This window comes from Camelina sativa, chromosome 15 (genome assembly GCF_030686135.1).
Source record: "Camelina sativa cultivar CO46 ecotype springtype chromosome 15, ASM3068613v1".
NCBI classification, from domain to species: Eukaryota; Viridiplantae; Streptophyta; class Magnoliopsida; order Brassicales; family Brassicaceae; genus Camelina; species Camelina sativa.
Window position 1 is genome coordinate 19,123,542 of NC_141894.1, and position 15,237 is coordinate 19,138,778.

Here is a 15,237-nt window from a genome sequence, read left to right on the forward strand (position 1 = left end):
ATTTTTTTGGCAGAAAAAATTTTGGCGGAAAAATTTTTTTGTCGAAATTTTTTATCAAAATTTTTTTGACAAAAAATTTTTTGGCGGGAAAATTTTTTCGAAAAGTTTTTGGCGGGAAAATATATCGAAATTTTTTGGCGGGAAAATTTTGTTTTTCTTTTTATTGAATAAAATAATTTTCATCTAAGGTAAAATGGTCATTAAAAATTAAAAGAGGGCAAAAATAAAAATGGCAAGAAAAGAGGGTATTTTTGGAAAGGGGTATATCAAAAGGGGCATTATTTATACACTATATGTTTATACCATTTCGTTCAGATGTGTATAATTGTAGTGTTCATTTTTTATGAATTATGAAGATGTTGTTTCTTGCTTTTGAGGATCCAATCTTATCATTGACTGATATTGTTTCCAATACATTTATTGTATTATAGATTTTCTAATTAACTGCTTATGTAAACCCTTCATACGTTGATGTTGCAATAATAAGTTATTTTTTTAAAATATCTTCCGTGTAAGTGATTATGTTTGTATGCCCATGTTTTGGTCTAATATCAATAAGATCGTTTCTGTTTTTCTTTAGTTGGCTTTGAAACCAATATTGAGTTAAGCAAATAATGGGTCAAATTATGATGTTAATAAGTAATATAAATTCTTATGTATATATATTGTATATATGTGACTATAAATTTAGCTAACTAAAAAATTATATAATATTTAAATACAATCTTGAACATATATATATATATTTTTATTTGTGGGAGGAATGTATGAAATTATTGGATAGAAGTTATTTTTGAGTTAAATGACCTTTAATGTTTTTAAAGTGAGTTAAATATTAATAAATTTTTATATGTGTCTTGACGTTTTTTTAAAAGGAATACCAAGTGTTTCCTTCCAAATTTGAAGTGATATAGTATTTTAGTTTTCTTATATGATTTTATGAACTTCAATGTAAAAGTTTTTCAAAGTAATAAGTACACTCACTGATTGAATTATAAAATTTGGAGAAATGTTTATTTCGTTTAATCATCTGCTCTTTTAAATAAATAAGTATGTTGTTATTCCTATAAATAGGACAATATATATTATAGTTTAACCATGGAGTTAAGCAATGGAAATGGAACTTGTGATTGCAAGACAAAATGCTTATATGTTACACATTGATCGTTTAAAAATGAATAGGAACATCTAATTCTTAAATAAAGTTGATTGTTTTGTTAAAACCTACATATGTAAATTTAAATTTAACTATGCAAATTTTAAAAATAAATATGAATAGATTAGAAAGGCAAGAAATATAAAAGAAATATTTTTTATATAAATAAAATAAAAATTGAAAACAATGTTAAATATATATATAATACTTTCTACATTAAAATATAGAATCAAACTCTTACAAGTTACAACACATATGAGATATAACAACATTTGAAATTGGTAGGAGAGGAGGAGAGAATGTTTACTATAAGATGGTAATCCAAATTAGATAATGGAGATGAATCTTTAAAAAATAGAAAAATGTAATATATATATATAATACTTTCTAAATTAAAATATAGAATCAAACTCTTACAACACATATGAGATATAACAACATTTGATATTGATGGGAGAGGAAGAGAGAATGATTACTTATAAGATAATAATCCAAATTAGATAAAGGAGATAAATCTTTTAAAATAAGAACAATGTAAAATATATATCATGTAGTCTCTATATTAAAATTTAGCATTAACAATTTACAATGATATTTCATTTTTTTTACAACCCATACAACAAAAATAAGAAATCAAAAATAACAAAAAAAATGAAAAATGATTTGAGGTATTGTAGAAGAGAATGAGAGAATGTGAAAATGAGATAGTAAAAGAAAGTCAATATGAGAGAATGATAGATTGAGAGAATGCTTATTTATATGATAAGAAATGATGGAAGTTACATTTAGAACTATGGAGTTACAATAGTAATTTATTGTGTTTGAATAAATTGAGTGGTAGAATATGATTAATACATAATTTATTTTATTTTCAGTTATAATTTTATTTTAATATGTGAGTTAAATTTATTGTGTTTATTGCATCTTAAATATTGTTTAAAGCAATTAGAAAGCAAATAAAAAAAATAAAAAAAAATTAGAAAACATTAAATGAAAATCAACCAATAAGGAGAGACCAAAACCTTACTTTTATATATATGATATATTGCTTTAAACTTTGAAATGAGAAATATATTATAAACAATAATTTTACATGAGAAATATATTAATTTAGCCAACCAAAATATGAATATAAGTTTAGCCAACCAAAATAAATAAAAAATATTAAAATTTAACAAAAAATAATTTCTCTTAAAAGATAATAAGTTAGTAGGAGGAATGAATTAATGTACAATTATTGGATAGGAGTTACATTTGAGTTAAATGGAGTTACATGTCTTTAATCATAAATAAATATTTTAATTTTTTATAACCTAAAATAAAAGGAATACCAAGTGGCTGAATCAAAATTCACATGATTTGGTTGTTTGTTGATATAAACTCAACACTTACACATAATATTTCAAAATAAAAAATATTACTTTTTAAGTGACAAACTAAATTAATTTTCTTATAAAATTATATGAATTCTTCAATCTCAATAATTTTTAAAATCCCAAAGATAACTTATATTTTTTTGGTTTTCACTCATCAATTTAATTTATAGTGCTAGATTTCATACTAATGGTTTCATCTTTAGAGAATTTAGTGAAATGATATTTTTAAAATTATATTTTATTTTTATATTTAAGGTCTAGTTGAATATGTTTTGTTTTTTGGATCATTTTTTATTTTGATTAAAGACACAAAAAACCAATTGTTTAATTATGTTCTTTTTGTTTTCAAAAATCTCAAATCATAAATATATATATATATATATATTATATTGAACTCTGTAGATTTATCAATTGGATCACAAAACAAAATAGTCTTTATAAATTGATAAATGGATAATTATATTGATTTTTACAAATTATTAAAAATGATACATGAATATGTGAGATAACCAGAGACATAATAGATAATTACATATGGATCATTTCAACTTTATGATCTTATTGTGTGGTGAATATTGTAAGGAAGTATGAAAATAATGATTTATAAGATGTTAATATAAAATAGAAAATGGAGATAAACATTTTAAAAGATTAAAATAAATATATAAGATATACATATCATACAAACTCTAAAACTAAGCTTTTACAATGATATTTGATTTGATTTTTTATAACCCATACAACAACAATAACAAAAAAAATACAAAACAAAACAAAACAAAACAAAAAAGAGATTTGAGAGTAGTGGAAGAGGATGAGAGAATGAAAGAGTGATAGACTAAGAGAATAAGATAATGAGTATTTATAGGAAGAGAAATGATGAAAAATTACATTTAGAAAAATGAGAGTTACAATTCTAATTTATTGTTTTGTTTTAATACAATTGATTAATACAACTTAGTGGAGAAATAAAGTTAATGCATAATTTATAGGGAGAAGCTATAAAGATTTCAGTTTTATATTATGTGAGTTAAATGTGAAAATTAATTGTTTTTAATTTGTGTATTAATATAATTTTTTTTTGTTAGAATTGCATTGCCAAGTGGACCAATAAGGAGAGACTGAAACTCTATTTTATATATATGATTATTAAAGGAACAATTATCCGAATGTTCTTTAGTTTTTGTCAGAATCCACGTGTTCAATACTTTAACCCCTTTTTTTATTTTGTCTTTCTTTTGTGTGTGTAAGATTTTAATAAAAGAAAAGTATGGTTCGTAACTGTTATATCTTTTGTATTTTGTGAATAGTTTGTTATACTGATCCAAATTTATATAGAGACCGCGTGTAATGTGGCATTTGGAGATGGAAGCTAGTTATGGGGAAAAGTATCGGAGAGCTTGTGGATGTAACGGGTTACCATTAACATTTATGCGATTTGTAACGTCAATAGAGAGTTTAGATATATATATATATATGAAGATATTATTAAAAAAAAAAAAAAACACATTATTTAAAATATATTGACAGATGGTACATAAAACGATAATTGTTTTCTAATTCCACCAATTCAATCTATATCATCCACAAACGATTCCTAATTCCAATGTCCCATCATCCGTTCGAACAAATGTGATATTTTTAACGTTTTTAAATAGTTAGAATAATAAGACTATAGGAAAAGACTAAATAATTCTACTTAAAAAAAAAAAAAAAAAAAATCAATTAATCCTAGTATTCTAGAACATTTTGACGATTACATACCAAGGTTTGCCAATCCGATATGAAATCACTAGTTCTAGTTAGTTTGTCTATATGCTAACCATTTAAATATATATATATATATATATATATATATATATACTTATATATTGTCTGTCATTTGGAATATAAAGCATGTTATAAAATTAATAGGCTTTACTCCTCTCCACTTGAACGAAGAACAAGAAACATGCAACCACAAGCAAACAACATGCCCAGTGAAGTCGAGAATCTGATATGATCATGGGAAGTGGGAAGCAGCAACAACAATATACGAAGATGCATTGCACAATCCAATTGAATCAAACGCAAAGTGGAATCTTTTAGCATTCAGAAATGAATTTATTGGGTATGGATATAGAGAGCATTCAAATATTTATCTATGATGTTTTTAGACCCAATAGATTATTTTAGAATACGCTATGCCATATAATCTCGATTCAAAAACTAGATTCGGTTAGAAAAATGCATATATCTCTCTACCTAACTTGCATTAAAGATCCAACGATTATACATTTCTTTACATTTATTGCATGAACGTCCATCAAACTAGTGATTACTGAATCGTATAACTGACATGAAACTACCCACAAGTGGTTGTGCTTTCAGCATCTCTGTAAAACAAAATCTTATGGATATTCTTATGTTTCGGTTGTGAACACCATAGTGCTTGTGCTTTCACATGTTTGCCTTGTGATATTGTCAACATCTCATCCTTGCTATCGCAATGTTTGTTCCTTCAAGCATGCCCATCACGAAGAGTAGTACCTGAACCGAACGTAACCAAAAAAAAAAAAAAAGAGTTACACTAACAATATTATTAGATCGAGTGACTAGTTGAAAGAAACCACATAAGACCTAACTGATTGGTTATAGATAATCTGAATGGGTTATAATGGCCTCTACTCTGTCCAGTGATGCCTCTAAACGCCCGGAGCTCATGTTGAATAACGGTTCCTCAGTACCAAGGGCCCTGTTTCATTCATCAGCTAAGCACTGTGATTTTAAATAGAAGGGCAAAAGTGTTTTGTATTGAAAATACTGGATACATGAAGATTTGTGACTTGCCCAGTAACCTCTGGGAGTACAAAATCAGCTCTCCATCCAAACCGGAAATCGATACCAGGACTAAGACCAAGCATAGTTTTGTTTCGAATCCGAGACACACCATCCCCACCCAAACATGTGGTAAGCTTCCATTTCCAACCAATTGCATTCATTTGAAAATTATGTCCAACACCAACCTGCATATGATAAGACTACAACATATGTATAAACAGCATCCACGTAGAGACACAAGAGACGGCATACAACAACAAAAGTACCTGGAGGTTTAGGAATCTGGTTAGAGGAATCTTCTTTGATAAAACGCGAACTTCTTGGTGTAGTGGCTCATATATAAACTTCCACTTCCTTTCTGGACATAGAGGCTTCAAAACAAGCTTTGCGTGGTAATCATTCGTAGGTTCGTTGTATAACTGCATCAAGTCCAAGAAAAAAGATAATGATGACATATCCCATGGCTCAAACAGCACAGAATATATGACCATAGATGAACTATATCCTAGCTCCATACTCTCCATTATCGATAAGTTTTTCCAAATTTGCAACTTCAAAACAAGCTTTGAGTGTAAATCATTTGTGGGTTCGTTTGTATAACTTAGGATGAGTACAAGATAAAACAATTATGACACATCTAATGGCTGAGGGCTCAAACAACACAGAACATATGTGAGAGTGCATCAGTAGATGAACTATCCCTCGTAAACCCAATACTCAGCTCCAACACTCAAATGGACCCATATATATATATATATATATTCAAACTTTACAACTACAAAACAAGCTTTGCGGTTGTTATCATATATTCATATGTTGTATAAAAAAAAAAGAGTCAATGATGACACATTTCATGGATCAAACAGCACAAGAACATATGCGACAATGCATAAATAGATGAACCACCTCCAATCTATAAACCGAGTACTTAGCTCCACACTCAAATACATAAAGTTCATACCTTTAAATTCATTAGTGGGTTCGTTATATAACAGCACAGACGAAAAAGACATCTCTTGGCTCAATCAACAGCACAGAACAAGTCTCTTAGAATGCATATATGTAAATGTATCAATAGATGTAACTATATATATCCCTAACAAACTGAAAACTAAGCTAACACTCAAATCCATTATCCTTAAAAGTTTTAAGCTTTACAACTTCACACCCAATTTTATTGGTCAGTAGGACCAAAATTTCAAAGATATATTGAACACCTAGACGAGGAATGAAGAGAGAGAGAGAGAGAGAGAGAGAGAGAGAGAGAGAGAGAGAGAGAGAGAGAGAGAGAGAGAGAGAGAGAGAGCGAGAGAGGACCTCTAGATTGACACCAACGCGAAGGCCTTGAAGCTCTTTGCGGAACTTGACGAATAGCTCCGACGGCATTAAGTTAATTTTGTAAAGGTCCTCCCATGACGGAGGCTCCTCCGGTCTCGAACTCGGCGGCTCCATACAAAATCCACCGCTCTCCCACTTATCCCCCAACAAAAGGATTTCTGGGGTTTTTGTTTCTGAAACACACCGGTTCGGGTCTGATACCGCCTACCGGTACTATTTACCGGTCTAATAGGACCGGAGATTTAAAGAAGCCACTAAACCATATCACCTCAGTGTAGTAGATAAAATAACACCACAATTGTATGATGATGACACACATTGTTTGTTAACAACAAGTCTAATCATTTGATCCAAGATCTCATTTTTATCAATTTAACAATTTATACAAGTAAGATAGCTGTTTTGCTGCTACAAATCACTTTACAAAACAAAGCTCTATCTCGAAAGAGAAATGAACAAAGAAAAAGCCTATACAAACAAACTTGTTTCATTACAGAGAGAGATTCCAACATTTTTTTAGTTACACCATCAAACTCCTGAGATATGTTAAGACCTAGCTTTTGATTTCCATTTCACAATTAAGGTTGCTCAGATGTAGTCTCATGCATCTGCTTTCTCCGCTCGCCTGCTACTTCCTTCTGTAGTTCTGAGTTCGACATCCGCTCCACTTCCAAAGCTCTCTCAAGCTGTGTGACATTATAAACAAACAAAAAAAAAAAAAACAAATTCAGTTCTCAAATTTGTCCACTACAAAATACCAAAAAGGGTGTTTCTTGATATTACATTTGCTGCCCTCATGCTCCATTCACTCAGAATTGCCCTCAGCCTTTCGTTTTCTTCAATATACTGCAACCAAACACAAACTTAGAATCTTACATATAAGTCTTTAAAGATTTTTCTTACAATACCGGTTGTCTGCTAAAACCTGATTGTTGGTACTGCTGACACGCTGCACCTCTGCATCTCTCTCCGCTATCAAAGAACGAGCAAGCCTTAGCTCAGACTGAAGCTGATTCATCTGCCAACAAAAAAAAAAAAAAAAAAAACATTCACATTGTTAAAATTTTCAAATTTGTTATAGAGTTTTTTTGTTTCATCATATAGAGAAAGAGAGATGTAGCTTCAAAATTAAGTAATACCTCAGCTGAAAGTGTCCTCAGCTCTTGATCTCGAGCAGCTAGAAGATGTGCGAGATCAACCTATCGAGCATTATTACACATTTTAACTGTACCAATGAGGATTTAAACTATTTCATAATAATATAAAGGAAGCAAAAGCCAATCCTCACCTGAGGTGTGCTTCCATCATCAGATTGTTCATATTTGCTTAGTTTCTCTTGCAAACACAGAATCTTCGAAAAACACCAATAACGAAAATAATAAATATACAATAGCAACGTCGATGAAAAATGTATTAAAACAAATGTTTGTATCTGTAGCAACACGTACCTCCTCGCTTAGAAAATGGAGGTTTTCACGCTGATATTGTAACAAAGCCATTTGTTGATCAGAAAGCCGGCCTTCATAATACCTTTCATACCAAAACAAAGAAACACGAAACAAATTTGTGCATTATTGACTAACGCAAAGCATAAAATTTCTAAAAATCAGATTCAGATACATCAAGAACATTCATCAATACCTCAAACCTTCCATCGAACTTGACGGCTGAAGAGGAGAATATAATGACTTCAAGACATCTGGCCGTGAATTAACGGAATTGTATTGGTGGACATAACCTGCAATCGACAACATTTATCAATTTCAAAAAGTACTTTCTTAAAACTACTTCTGGTCTCAAAGTGATGATAATATCAATTCAGTTCCACATTAACATATTACATTTTTTATTTAGAAACCAACTGTAAGCAAATATGTACTGATTTAACAGCTTGGTAACATTTTTGGTTTATAGAAAAGTATCGACGATATAGGAGAACAAGCCACTGACCGATGTATAAACCCATGAAGAAGCCAGCGCACACTGCTTCAACCAACATAATGATGCTGCAGATCATACATACATTAAAACATCATGGTTGAAAATAGTTTTCCTCTACCCTATCAAGAAGTGCTCTTATTTCATAATTGGTATTAGTCATAACTAGAATCTTTTAATAGTTAAAATAATTTGGGAATCGTGGTACAATTTTCTTAATAGTTTATAAGCATAGATAGCAATTTTTCAAATTAATTAACATCACCTAATGCAGTAAAAGGTAGGTTTCACTAAGATACTCAACGTGGGAACAATGAGCTACCAACCGTTGCAACGAAGAAATAGAAAGAATGCGGATATGGGGCTTCCATACTATCACAAGAAGCATCGCAGCAGTCCCTGGCATAATATCAAAGGTACTAAATTAATCACGAGGCAATAACAAGTGGCCTCAAAATAACTCGGAATCAAAGTAATACATCAGCCAATGAACAAGTTTGGTTAAAATCAGCGTTTCCATGTTAATCTTGCTGAACTAACATGTTAAAATGCTACTCAAAGTTTCCTTTCCTATATATAGTGACAAAAGACCTTTCTTAATTTTGTATTTGCTAGATCTTTGATCCCAAGTGAAAAAAAAGGAATATGTGAAGCCAAGTCTGCTGCATATGTTCGTTCATTCTCATGAATTTAACATAACTCGTAGACATCTTAGATAGTAGAGTTATTAGATTTTTTTTAAAAAAGGAAAAGGAAAAAACAGTAGCATACCATATGCAGCGATTGCAAACGGTAGACGTACAACATGCTTTAACTTTTGACTGAAACTGTAATAACCCTGCAGTGCAAACAAGTCTCATAAAATTGTGTCTTCTTACCTAAATCTACTCTTTCAAACCAAAAACATAGTAAAGTATATGTATCACTCAAAACTATCTGTGGTTTTCGTACCTGGAGACGTATTTTCTGGACTTGATAAACAAAGTATTGTTGAAAGATACCTGGGATAAGGCCACATAGAAATTAACTTAGGAATGAATGCCAACAAAATATGGATCCGTAATAAAAATGGCAAATATAGGGTTGCAGAAAAAGACGAACAGAGGCCAATGAGAGAGACGGGTGGGTGATACAGATGGATGTTTTACTACGTGTTAAGTTTATATGCTTATTGACACATATAATCAATGTTAAGTATGAAAGAGCACAATCATTCCCGTGCTCTGGATCAACAACAACAACAACACGAGAAAATAGATAGCAAATAGAGGTTTACAAGCTAATAAGAGTAGAGGAAAAGAGCAAGACCTATGTTCTTGTATAGATAATTAAATACCATAGAGTTAATAGGATTGTAACAGAGTTTCCAGCTCATTTAACGAACAACCTAGAGTGTCGAATGGGCGGAGTTAAATAGGCCTAAAGAAGGTGAAATCTATCAGATTACTGGGTTGGTTGGGGAGAGGTCTCTTCAACAAATATCCAGGATACTTTTTTTTTTTTTCCTTGTAAGGGTTTGGTCATCTGTTTATCATTGTAATAAAAAAATTCACGAACAAAATAAGAAAGGAAGGAACTTGTTACGGTTCATCAGGATACAGAACCAGAAACTATCTATCACAAACATACATGCATAACCATCAAACACTAGTAAAACCAAAAATCAAAGAGAAAATATGTTCAAAACCTGTGACAACCAAAAGCGCAACATCGCAGCAGCAAAGCAAAGAAGGGGTCAAGTGCTGAACTTGGTGAAATATCCAAGGAGCTCCTACAGCTAAAATAGCATAACCTGCCTAATGTAAAAAAGCAAAAAAAAAAAAAAAGAAAGAAAAAAAAAACTATCAAAGGCAACATTAAAAAAATGCGTTCAGCCTATGAACTTAAAAGCCAAAAAAGATCCGAGTAAACAAACTTGCCAATAGAACTATATAGAGATAACTTCCAACAAGGCTTCTAGATTTCCTGTGACCAAACAATGGTGCTTCATGCAATATATCAAGAAACCTACCAAAGAAAAAATCATAATATTACGAATTATAGATCCATTCACAAAATTTAAAAGCACACACATATTGGCAAAAGTGTAAACTTTTTTTTTTTTTTTGTATCTTTATATGGATTTGCATGAACAATGAAAGCTAATTACAAACCCAAAGCGAAATAAAGATTTTAAATTTAAATTTAAAGAAGAGGGAGGAATAAGCGTTTACATAGCGTTCTCTTCGTTGGTCATCGGATTGGACGAAGCCCGTCTCTCCGTTGACATATTCGAACACCGGATTTTGTAAAGATTCTTAAATTTCTCCGATCAAACTAATTGACTCGATCTAAGATGATTATGATAAACACTTAAAACAATTTGGAATTATGATCGGAGATGTCGAATGGAGACAAGTTTGACCGGCCGGAAACATATTCTTTTTTTTTAATTTGCTTCTCTGTCTGATTAAACAGAAAAAAAAAAAAAAAAAAAGAACAATTAAGACGAAAGACCAGAGTTTAGTTTTTCGGTTTGGTTCGGTTTGTCGGATCTCGGATTTTTCCAATTTTAGATAAAGATTTCATTCGGACCAAATTTCGGTTTGGGATAATGGTTTTAGTATAAATCCGATTTGAGATTTTTAATTAATTTTACAGTTTTTAGTACCTTAAAGGGCATGTTTTCTATATAAAAAAGTTGTTTTCGGCGATATATACCATTTTGGGTTGTTATAAAATTCGGTTAAATTAATATCGATTCGGCTTGACTCGGTTTTAGAAGCCTCTACCTGTCTTAGAGGGGTCCTAAGGTTCCTCTGTACTGTTTCAGTTTCACACATTGATCTGGGAAAAAAAAACACAGATGAGGTGGTTGACCAAAACAAGCCCTAGCTCTTGCTCCTCCTCCACCTCCTTCCAAATCAAACTCGCCGCCACGCCGTTATGATTCGAACAACGTTCGCAACCGCCATTGCTCATTTCCACACGCATTCTCATGGAGGAGCTCAAGCTCGTCCTCTACAGAGCAATAAACGGGAAGTGATGCATTGCCCTGAAGCTTGGTTAGTCAAAATCGTCTCTACTCTGTTCGTCTACCGAGTTCCAGATTCAGATCTCTGTTTCTGTTACTTGAGTAAGAATCTGAATCCATTTATCGCCTTTGAGGTTGTGAAGAAACTGGATAATAACAATCCTCACTTAGGGTTTCGGTTTTGGGAGTTTAGCAGATTCAAATTGAACATTCGCCACTCGTTTTGGACTTATAATTTGCTGACTAGGTCGCTTTGTAAAGCCGGTATGCACGATTTAGCTGGTCAGATGTTTGAGTGTATGAAGAGCGATGGGGTTTCTCCCAACAGTCGGTTACTAGGGTTCTTGGTGTCTTCTTTTGCTGACAAGGGTAAGCTTCATTTCGCTACTGCGTTGCTTCTTCAGTCTTATGAGGTTGAAGGATCTTGTATGGTTGTGAACAGTTTGTTGAATACGTTAGTGAAGTTGGACCGTGTGGAAGATGCGATGAAGCTTTTCGATAAACATTTGAGATTTCAGTCTTGCAATGATACTAAGACCTTTAACATTTTGATTCGAGGTTTGTGTTGCCTAGGGAGAGCAGATAAAGCGTTAGAGCTGTTTGGTGAGATGAGGAGCAGTTTTGGTTGTTCTCCTGATATTGTTACTTACAATACTCTTATTAAGGGATTTTGCAAGAGTAATGAGCTTGCCAGAGCAAATGAGATGTTGAACGATGTTAAGTCGAGCAGTGGTTGCTCTCCGGATGTTGTTACGTATACATCGATGATCTCAGGGTATTGTAAAGCGGGAAAGATGCAAGAAGCATCTCGTTTGTTAGATGACATGCTTCGTTTTGGAATATGCCCAACTACTATAACTTTTAATGTTCTCGTGGATGGTTATGCGAAAGCTGGTGAGATGCCTTGTGCTGAAGACATCCGTGGGAAAATGGTTTCTTTTGGCTGTTTCCCAGACGTTGTGACCTTCACTTCCTTGATTGACGGATACTGTAGAGTAGGACAAGTGAACCAAGGGTTTAGACTTTGGGAAGAGATGAATGCCAAAGGAATGTTTCCTAATGAATATACCTATTCTATTCTTATCAACGCTCTCTGTAAAGAGAATAGCCTGCGCAAGGCTCGTGAACTTTTGGGGCAGTTAGCTAGTAAGGATGTTATCACAAAATCATTTATGTACAACCCTGTCATTGATGGGTTTTGTAAAGCTGGGAAGGTCAATGAGGCAAATGTTATTGTGGAAGAGATGGAGAAGAAGAAATGCAAACCAGATAAGATCACATTTACGATTCTTATAATTGGGCATTGCATGAAAGGAAGGATGTTTGAAGCAGTCAGCATTTTCCACAAAATGGTCGCAATAGGTTGTTCACCGGATAAGATTACTGTGAATTCTTTGTTATCTTGTCTTCTTAAGGCTGGAATGGCTAAGGAGGCCTATCTCCTAAACCAGATAGTACGTAAAGGCCAAATTAATAATGTGGCACCTCTGGAGACAAAAACAGGAAATGCGACTTTTGCTGCCTGCTAGGCTTTCTATACATTTATCTCCGTTCATTTGCCTTTCTACCACCATACATTCTCTACACATGTTAGGCGTAGCTAGAACAAGAGCAGACAAACAGACAAAAACTCACAGTAAGCATCTTTTCATATTCCTTATGCTTCACTAGATCCTAACTCTATTTTGAAGAATTGCATAAATATTACTTTGTAAAATATGTTTATATATCGCTCTTAGTTACCGAGTTGGCATTCTGCAGGCTTCTAATGCTTGTTGTGTCAATTTTTATTTAATCTCTTGTTCTAATGCCAGAGATGACAATTCAGTGTAAACTGCTGAAAATGTAACCAAAATAGCGCATCTGCAAGAACAGGGGTATTCAGTTTCTTAGAAGTTAGAAAAATATGCAGAAATAGATTTACGATCCCTCTATATTGCTACTCCTAGGAGAGTTTTCCTCAGTTACTTTTTCCCAATTGTGACACCTAGATTTGACCGGGTAAAGGATGATTGAGCTTGTGAAAGATTAAAGATATATTTGAGAAGTTTAAAGTCCACATGTTTGAGACAGAAGATAATTGCTTCATCTGTAGCATGTTTTTTTTTTACAAGAAACTGTTGCCATGTTGAATCCTCTTCTTTAAGATTTGCAGGGTAAGAACTATGAGGCTGCTCAGCAATGTTTTCGGCAATACCAGAAAATAGCCAAAAAGGCTGCACAGTTTCAAGTCAAAACCAGGTGAAGAAAAACTGCCTGAACGAATGACCTCGCGAAGAAGTTCCAATGCACAAAGCTACAAACTCAATTCTTAGTTAGCTAACTTCCAGTACCCTAGAGGATAAGATGACTTAGTCGGTTATCCGAGTTTTTTTGTGGAGGGAACCAGATTGGTTTCATGACTCTTGTAAATCAGTTTGAGACTGGAGGAGAGAAATATATATATATATATATATATATTTTGCTGTTACGCTCAAACTCAAACAGAGCTTCTTCAATTGTTTCCAAGTTCAAGAATTGTCTAAATAAGGGTAAACTGGAGCAGAACACTAATTAGAAATTACACTTTAAATAGTTTTCTTGGAAATTTACAATCATAAGAGGAATAATAACATATGGTTGCTAAATAACAAACCTAGAACCATAATTTATTCTCTTAAAGAAAGATAAGGAAGCCGATTGGGGATCATATGCCATACATACAACTCATTGAAGACAAACAAGCAAGCTCACTAAATGGAATTTGTAAGTTCAGTCAACGAGCAAGACCATAATTCTTGCTTTGAAAACCGGGCTGTCCAGTGCAACACCCATTGCATATTCAAGCCATTGTCCACATAGCTAGTCACCTGTTATTCCCGAGGCCAAGAAGGCTGCTGCATTCCCGACTTCAAAAGAAGATAGTTAAAATTGTAAAATAAAAAATGAGAGCTCAGGAGTGTGGCTTTAGACATCTGGGAAATCAGAAGAATGCGAAGGACCCAACCAACGCGGATGCCAAATTCATCACAGCTCAAATGCACCAGCCGGGAATCGAACCCGGGTTGTACCGTGGCAGGATACTATTCTACCACTAGACCACTGGTGCTTCGATGGGAGTAACTCTCTTCTAGCTATCAAGGGTTTACATCAGATTGGCCGCTGATTCATTAATTTAACAAAGAAAAAGAAGAAGAAAAAAAAAAACAGTCCTTTTGTTTGGTAAGCATTCTCTCATAACATAAACAAACACCTCTTCTTCAGTATCTTTGTTCCATGATTGTAGTAGGTGGGTTTTTTTTCTAAGTAATTCTGAAGGTTCAACCTTTATGCTTGTTTTGGATTTCGAATAGTGTTTTCGATGACTAATGACCAGTATGATGAACAGGTTTAAATCCTTGCTGATATTGGCTTTATTGTAGTACAGTATTAACAATGCCTTTTTATCCTCTCTGTGTTGAATTGTTCACACGCTTTTCAACAATTTAGATACAAATAAATTCCAGCAGTCTTAGATCAATAACTATGAGAGAGATTTGTACATTGGAAAAGTGGATATCATCATTAGCTCTTTGAGATGCAATAGCTACTGCTTAGAAACAGAGAGAGAGAGAGAG

General features: G+C 32.8%; 3 protein-coding genes and 2 non-coding genes across 10 annotated transcripts; 1 reads left to right on the forward strand and 4 right to left on the reverse strand.

The window, feature by feature from the left end:
- Nucleotides 1-4,750: 4,750 nt before the first annotated feature.
- On the reverse strand, nt 4,751-6,946 carry LOC104747213 (uncharacterized). 2 transcript variants are annotated; one of them, XR_002035395.2, is made up of 5 exons: nt 6,670-6,946; nt 5,619-5,771; nt 5,343-5,537; nt 5,157-5,266; nt 4,751-5,061 (listed from the first exon to the last, which is right to left on the reverse strand). XR_002035395.2 is itself a non-coding variant. In XM_010468810.3 (5 exons), exons 1-4 carry the CDS (start codon nt 6,802-6,804, stop codon nt 5,164-5,166), a joined length of 567 nt encoding a protein of 188 aa, XP_010467112.1. In that variant the 5' UTR covers nt 6,805-6,946; the 3' UTR covers nt 4,751-5,061; nt 5,157-5,163. The 2 variants fall into 2 exon arrangements, 1 of the variants encoding a protein (XP_010467112.1); XM_010468810.3 differs by having other exon boundaries at nt 5,362-5,537.
- An 88-nt stretch (nt 6,947-7,034) lies between these two features.
- LOC104747212 (protein FIP1) lies at nt 7,035-11,104 on the reverse strand. Of its 4 annotated transcripts, none has more exons than XM_010468809.2 (14): nt 10,842-11,104; nt 10,548-10,635; nt 10,316-10,424; nt 9,580-9,629; nt 9,400-9,466; nt 8,955-9,027; nt 8,641-8,696; nt 8,332-8,428; nt 8,139-8,220; nt 7,979-8,041; nt 7,830-7,889; nt 7,616-7,708; nt 7,474-7,536; nt 7,035-7,376 (listed from the first exon to the last, which is right to left on the reverse strand). In XM_010468809.2, the coding sequence occupies exons 1-14, from the start codon at nt 10,895-10,897 to the stop codon at nt 7,269-7,271; spliced, it is 1,065 nt and encodes a 354-aa protein (XP_010467111.1). In that variant the 5' UTR covers nt 10,898-11,104; the 3' UTR covers nt 7,035-7,268. The 4 variants fall into 4 exon arrangements, with proteins under 4 accessions (XP_010467111.1, XP_087344992.1, XP_019092111.1 ...); XM_087488866.1 differs by having other exon boundaries at nt 10,316-10,420; nt 10,842-11,085; XM_019236566.2 differs by having other exon boundaries at nt 10,316-10,420; nt 10,544-10,635; nt 10,842-11,083.
- A 319-nt stretch (nt 11,105-11,423) lies between these two features.
- On the forward strand, nt 11,424-14,119 carry LOC104747211 (uncharacterized). 2 transcript variants are annotated; one of them, XM_019236480.2, is made up of 2 exons: nt 11,424-13,277; nt 13,797-14,119. In XM_019236480.2, exon 1 carries the CDS (start codon nt 11,554-11,556, stop codon nt 13,168-13,170), a length of 1,617 nt encoding a protein of 538 aa, XP_019092025.2. In that variant the 5' UTR covers nt 11,424-11,553; the 3' UTR covers nt 13,171-13,277; nt 13,797-14,119. The 2 variants fall into 2 exon arrangements, with proteins under 2 accessions (XP_019092025.2, XP_019092024.2); XM_019236479.2 differs by having other exon boundaries at nt 11,425-13,277; nt 13,789-14,119.
- Nucleotides 14,120-14,569: 450 nt separating this feature from the next.
- Nucleotides 14,570-14,656, reverse strand: LOC147926856 (small nucleolar RNA snoR114). Its single transcript, XR_015583349.1, has one exon. It is a non-coding gene; the product is annotated as a small nucleolar RNA snoR114 (small nucleolar RNA).
- Nucleotides 14,657-14,659: 3 nt separating this feature from the next.
- Nucleotides 14,660-14,729, reverse strand: TRNAG-GCC (transfer RNA glycine (anticodon GCC)). Its single transcript has one exon. It is a non-coding gene; the product is annotated as a tRNA-Gly (tRNA).
- Between the last annotated feature and the right edge of the window lie 508 nt (nt 14,730-15,237).

Bases quoted from the DNA above. Each gene is read 5' to 3' on its own strand.
- LOC104747213 (XM_010468810.3), bottom strand. From the start codon at position 6,804: ATGGAGCCGCCGAGTTCGAGACCGGAGGAGCCTCCGTCATGGGAGGAC. The intron at 5,772-6,669 runs GTCCTCTCTCGC...GACTTGATGCAG, and splicing joins GCGTTGGTGTCAATCTAGAG to TTATACAACGAACCTACGAA. The intron at 5,267-5,361 runs GCAAGTCACAAA...TGAATGAAACAG, and splicing joins GTACTCCCAGAGGTTACTGG to GGCCCTTGGTACTGAGGAAC.
- LOC104747212 (XM_010468809.2), bottom strand. From the start codon at position 10,897: ATGTCAACGGAGAGACGGGCTTCGTCCAATCCGATGACCAACGAAGAG. The intron at 10,425-10,547 runs GCAAGTTTGTTT...TTTTTACATTAG, and splicing joins ATCTCTATATAGTTCTATTG to GCAGGTTATGCTATTTTAGC. The intron at 9,028-9,399 runs GTATGCTACTGT...ATATTATGCCAG, and splicing joins GTTTGCAATCGCTGCATATG to GGACTGCTGCGATGCTTCTT.
- LOC104747211 (XM_019236480.2), top strand. From the start codon at position 11,554: ATGATTCGAACAACGTTCGCAACCGCCATTGCTCATTTCCACACGCAT.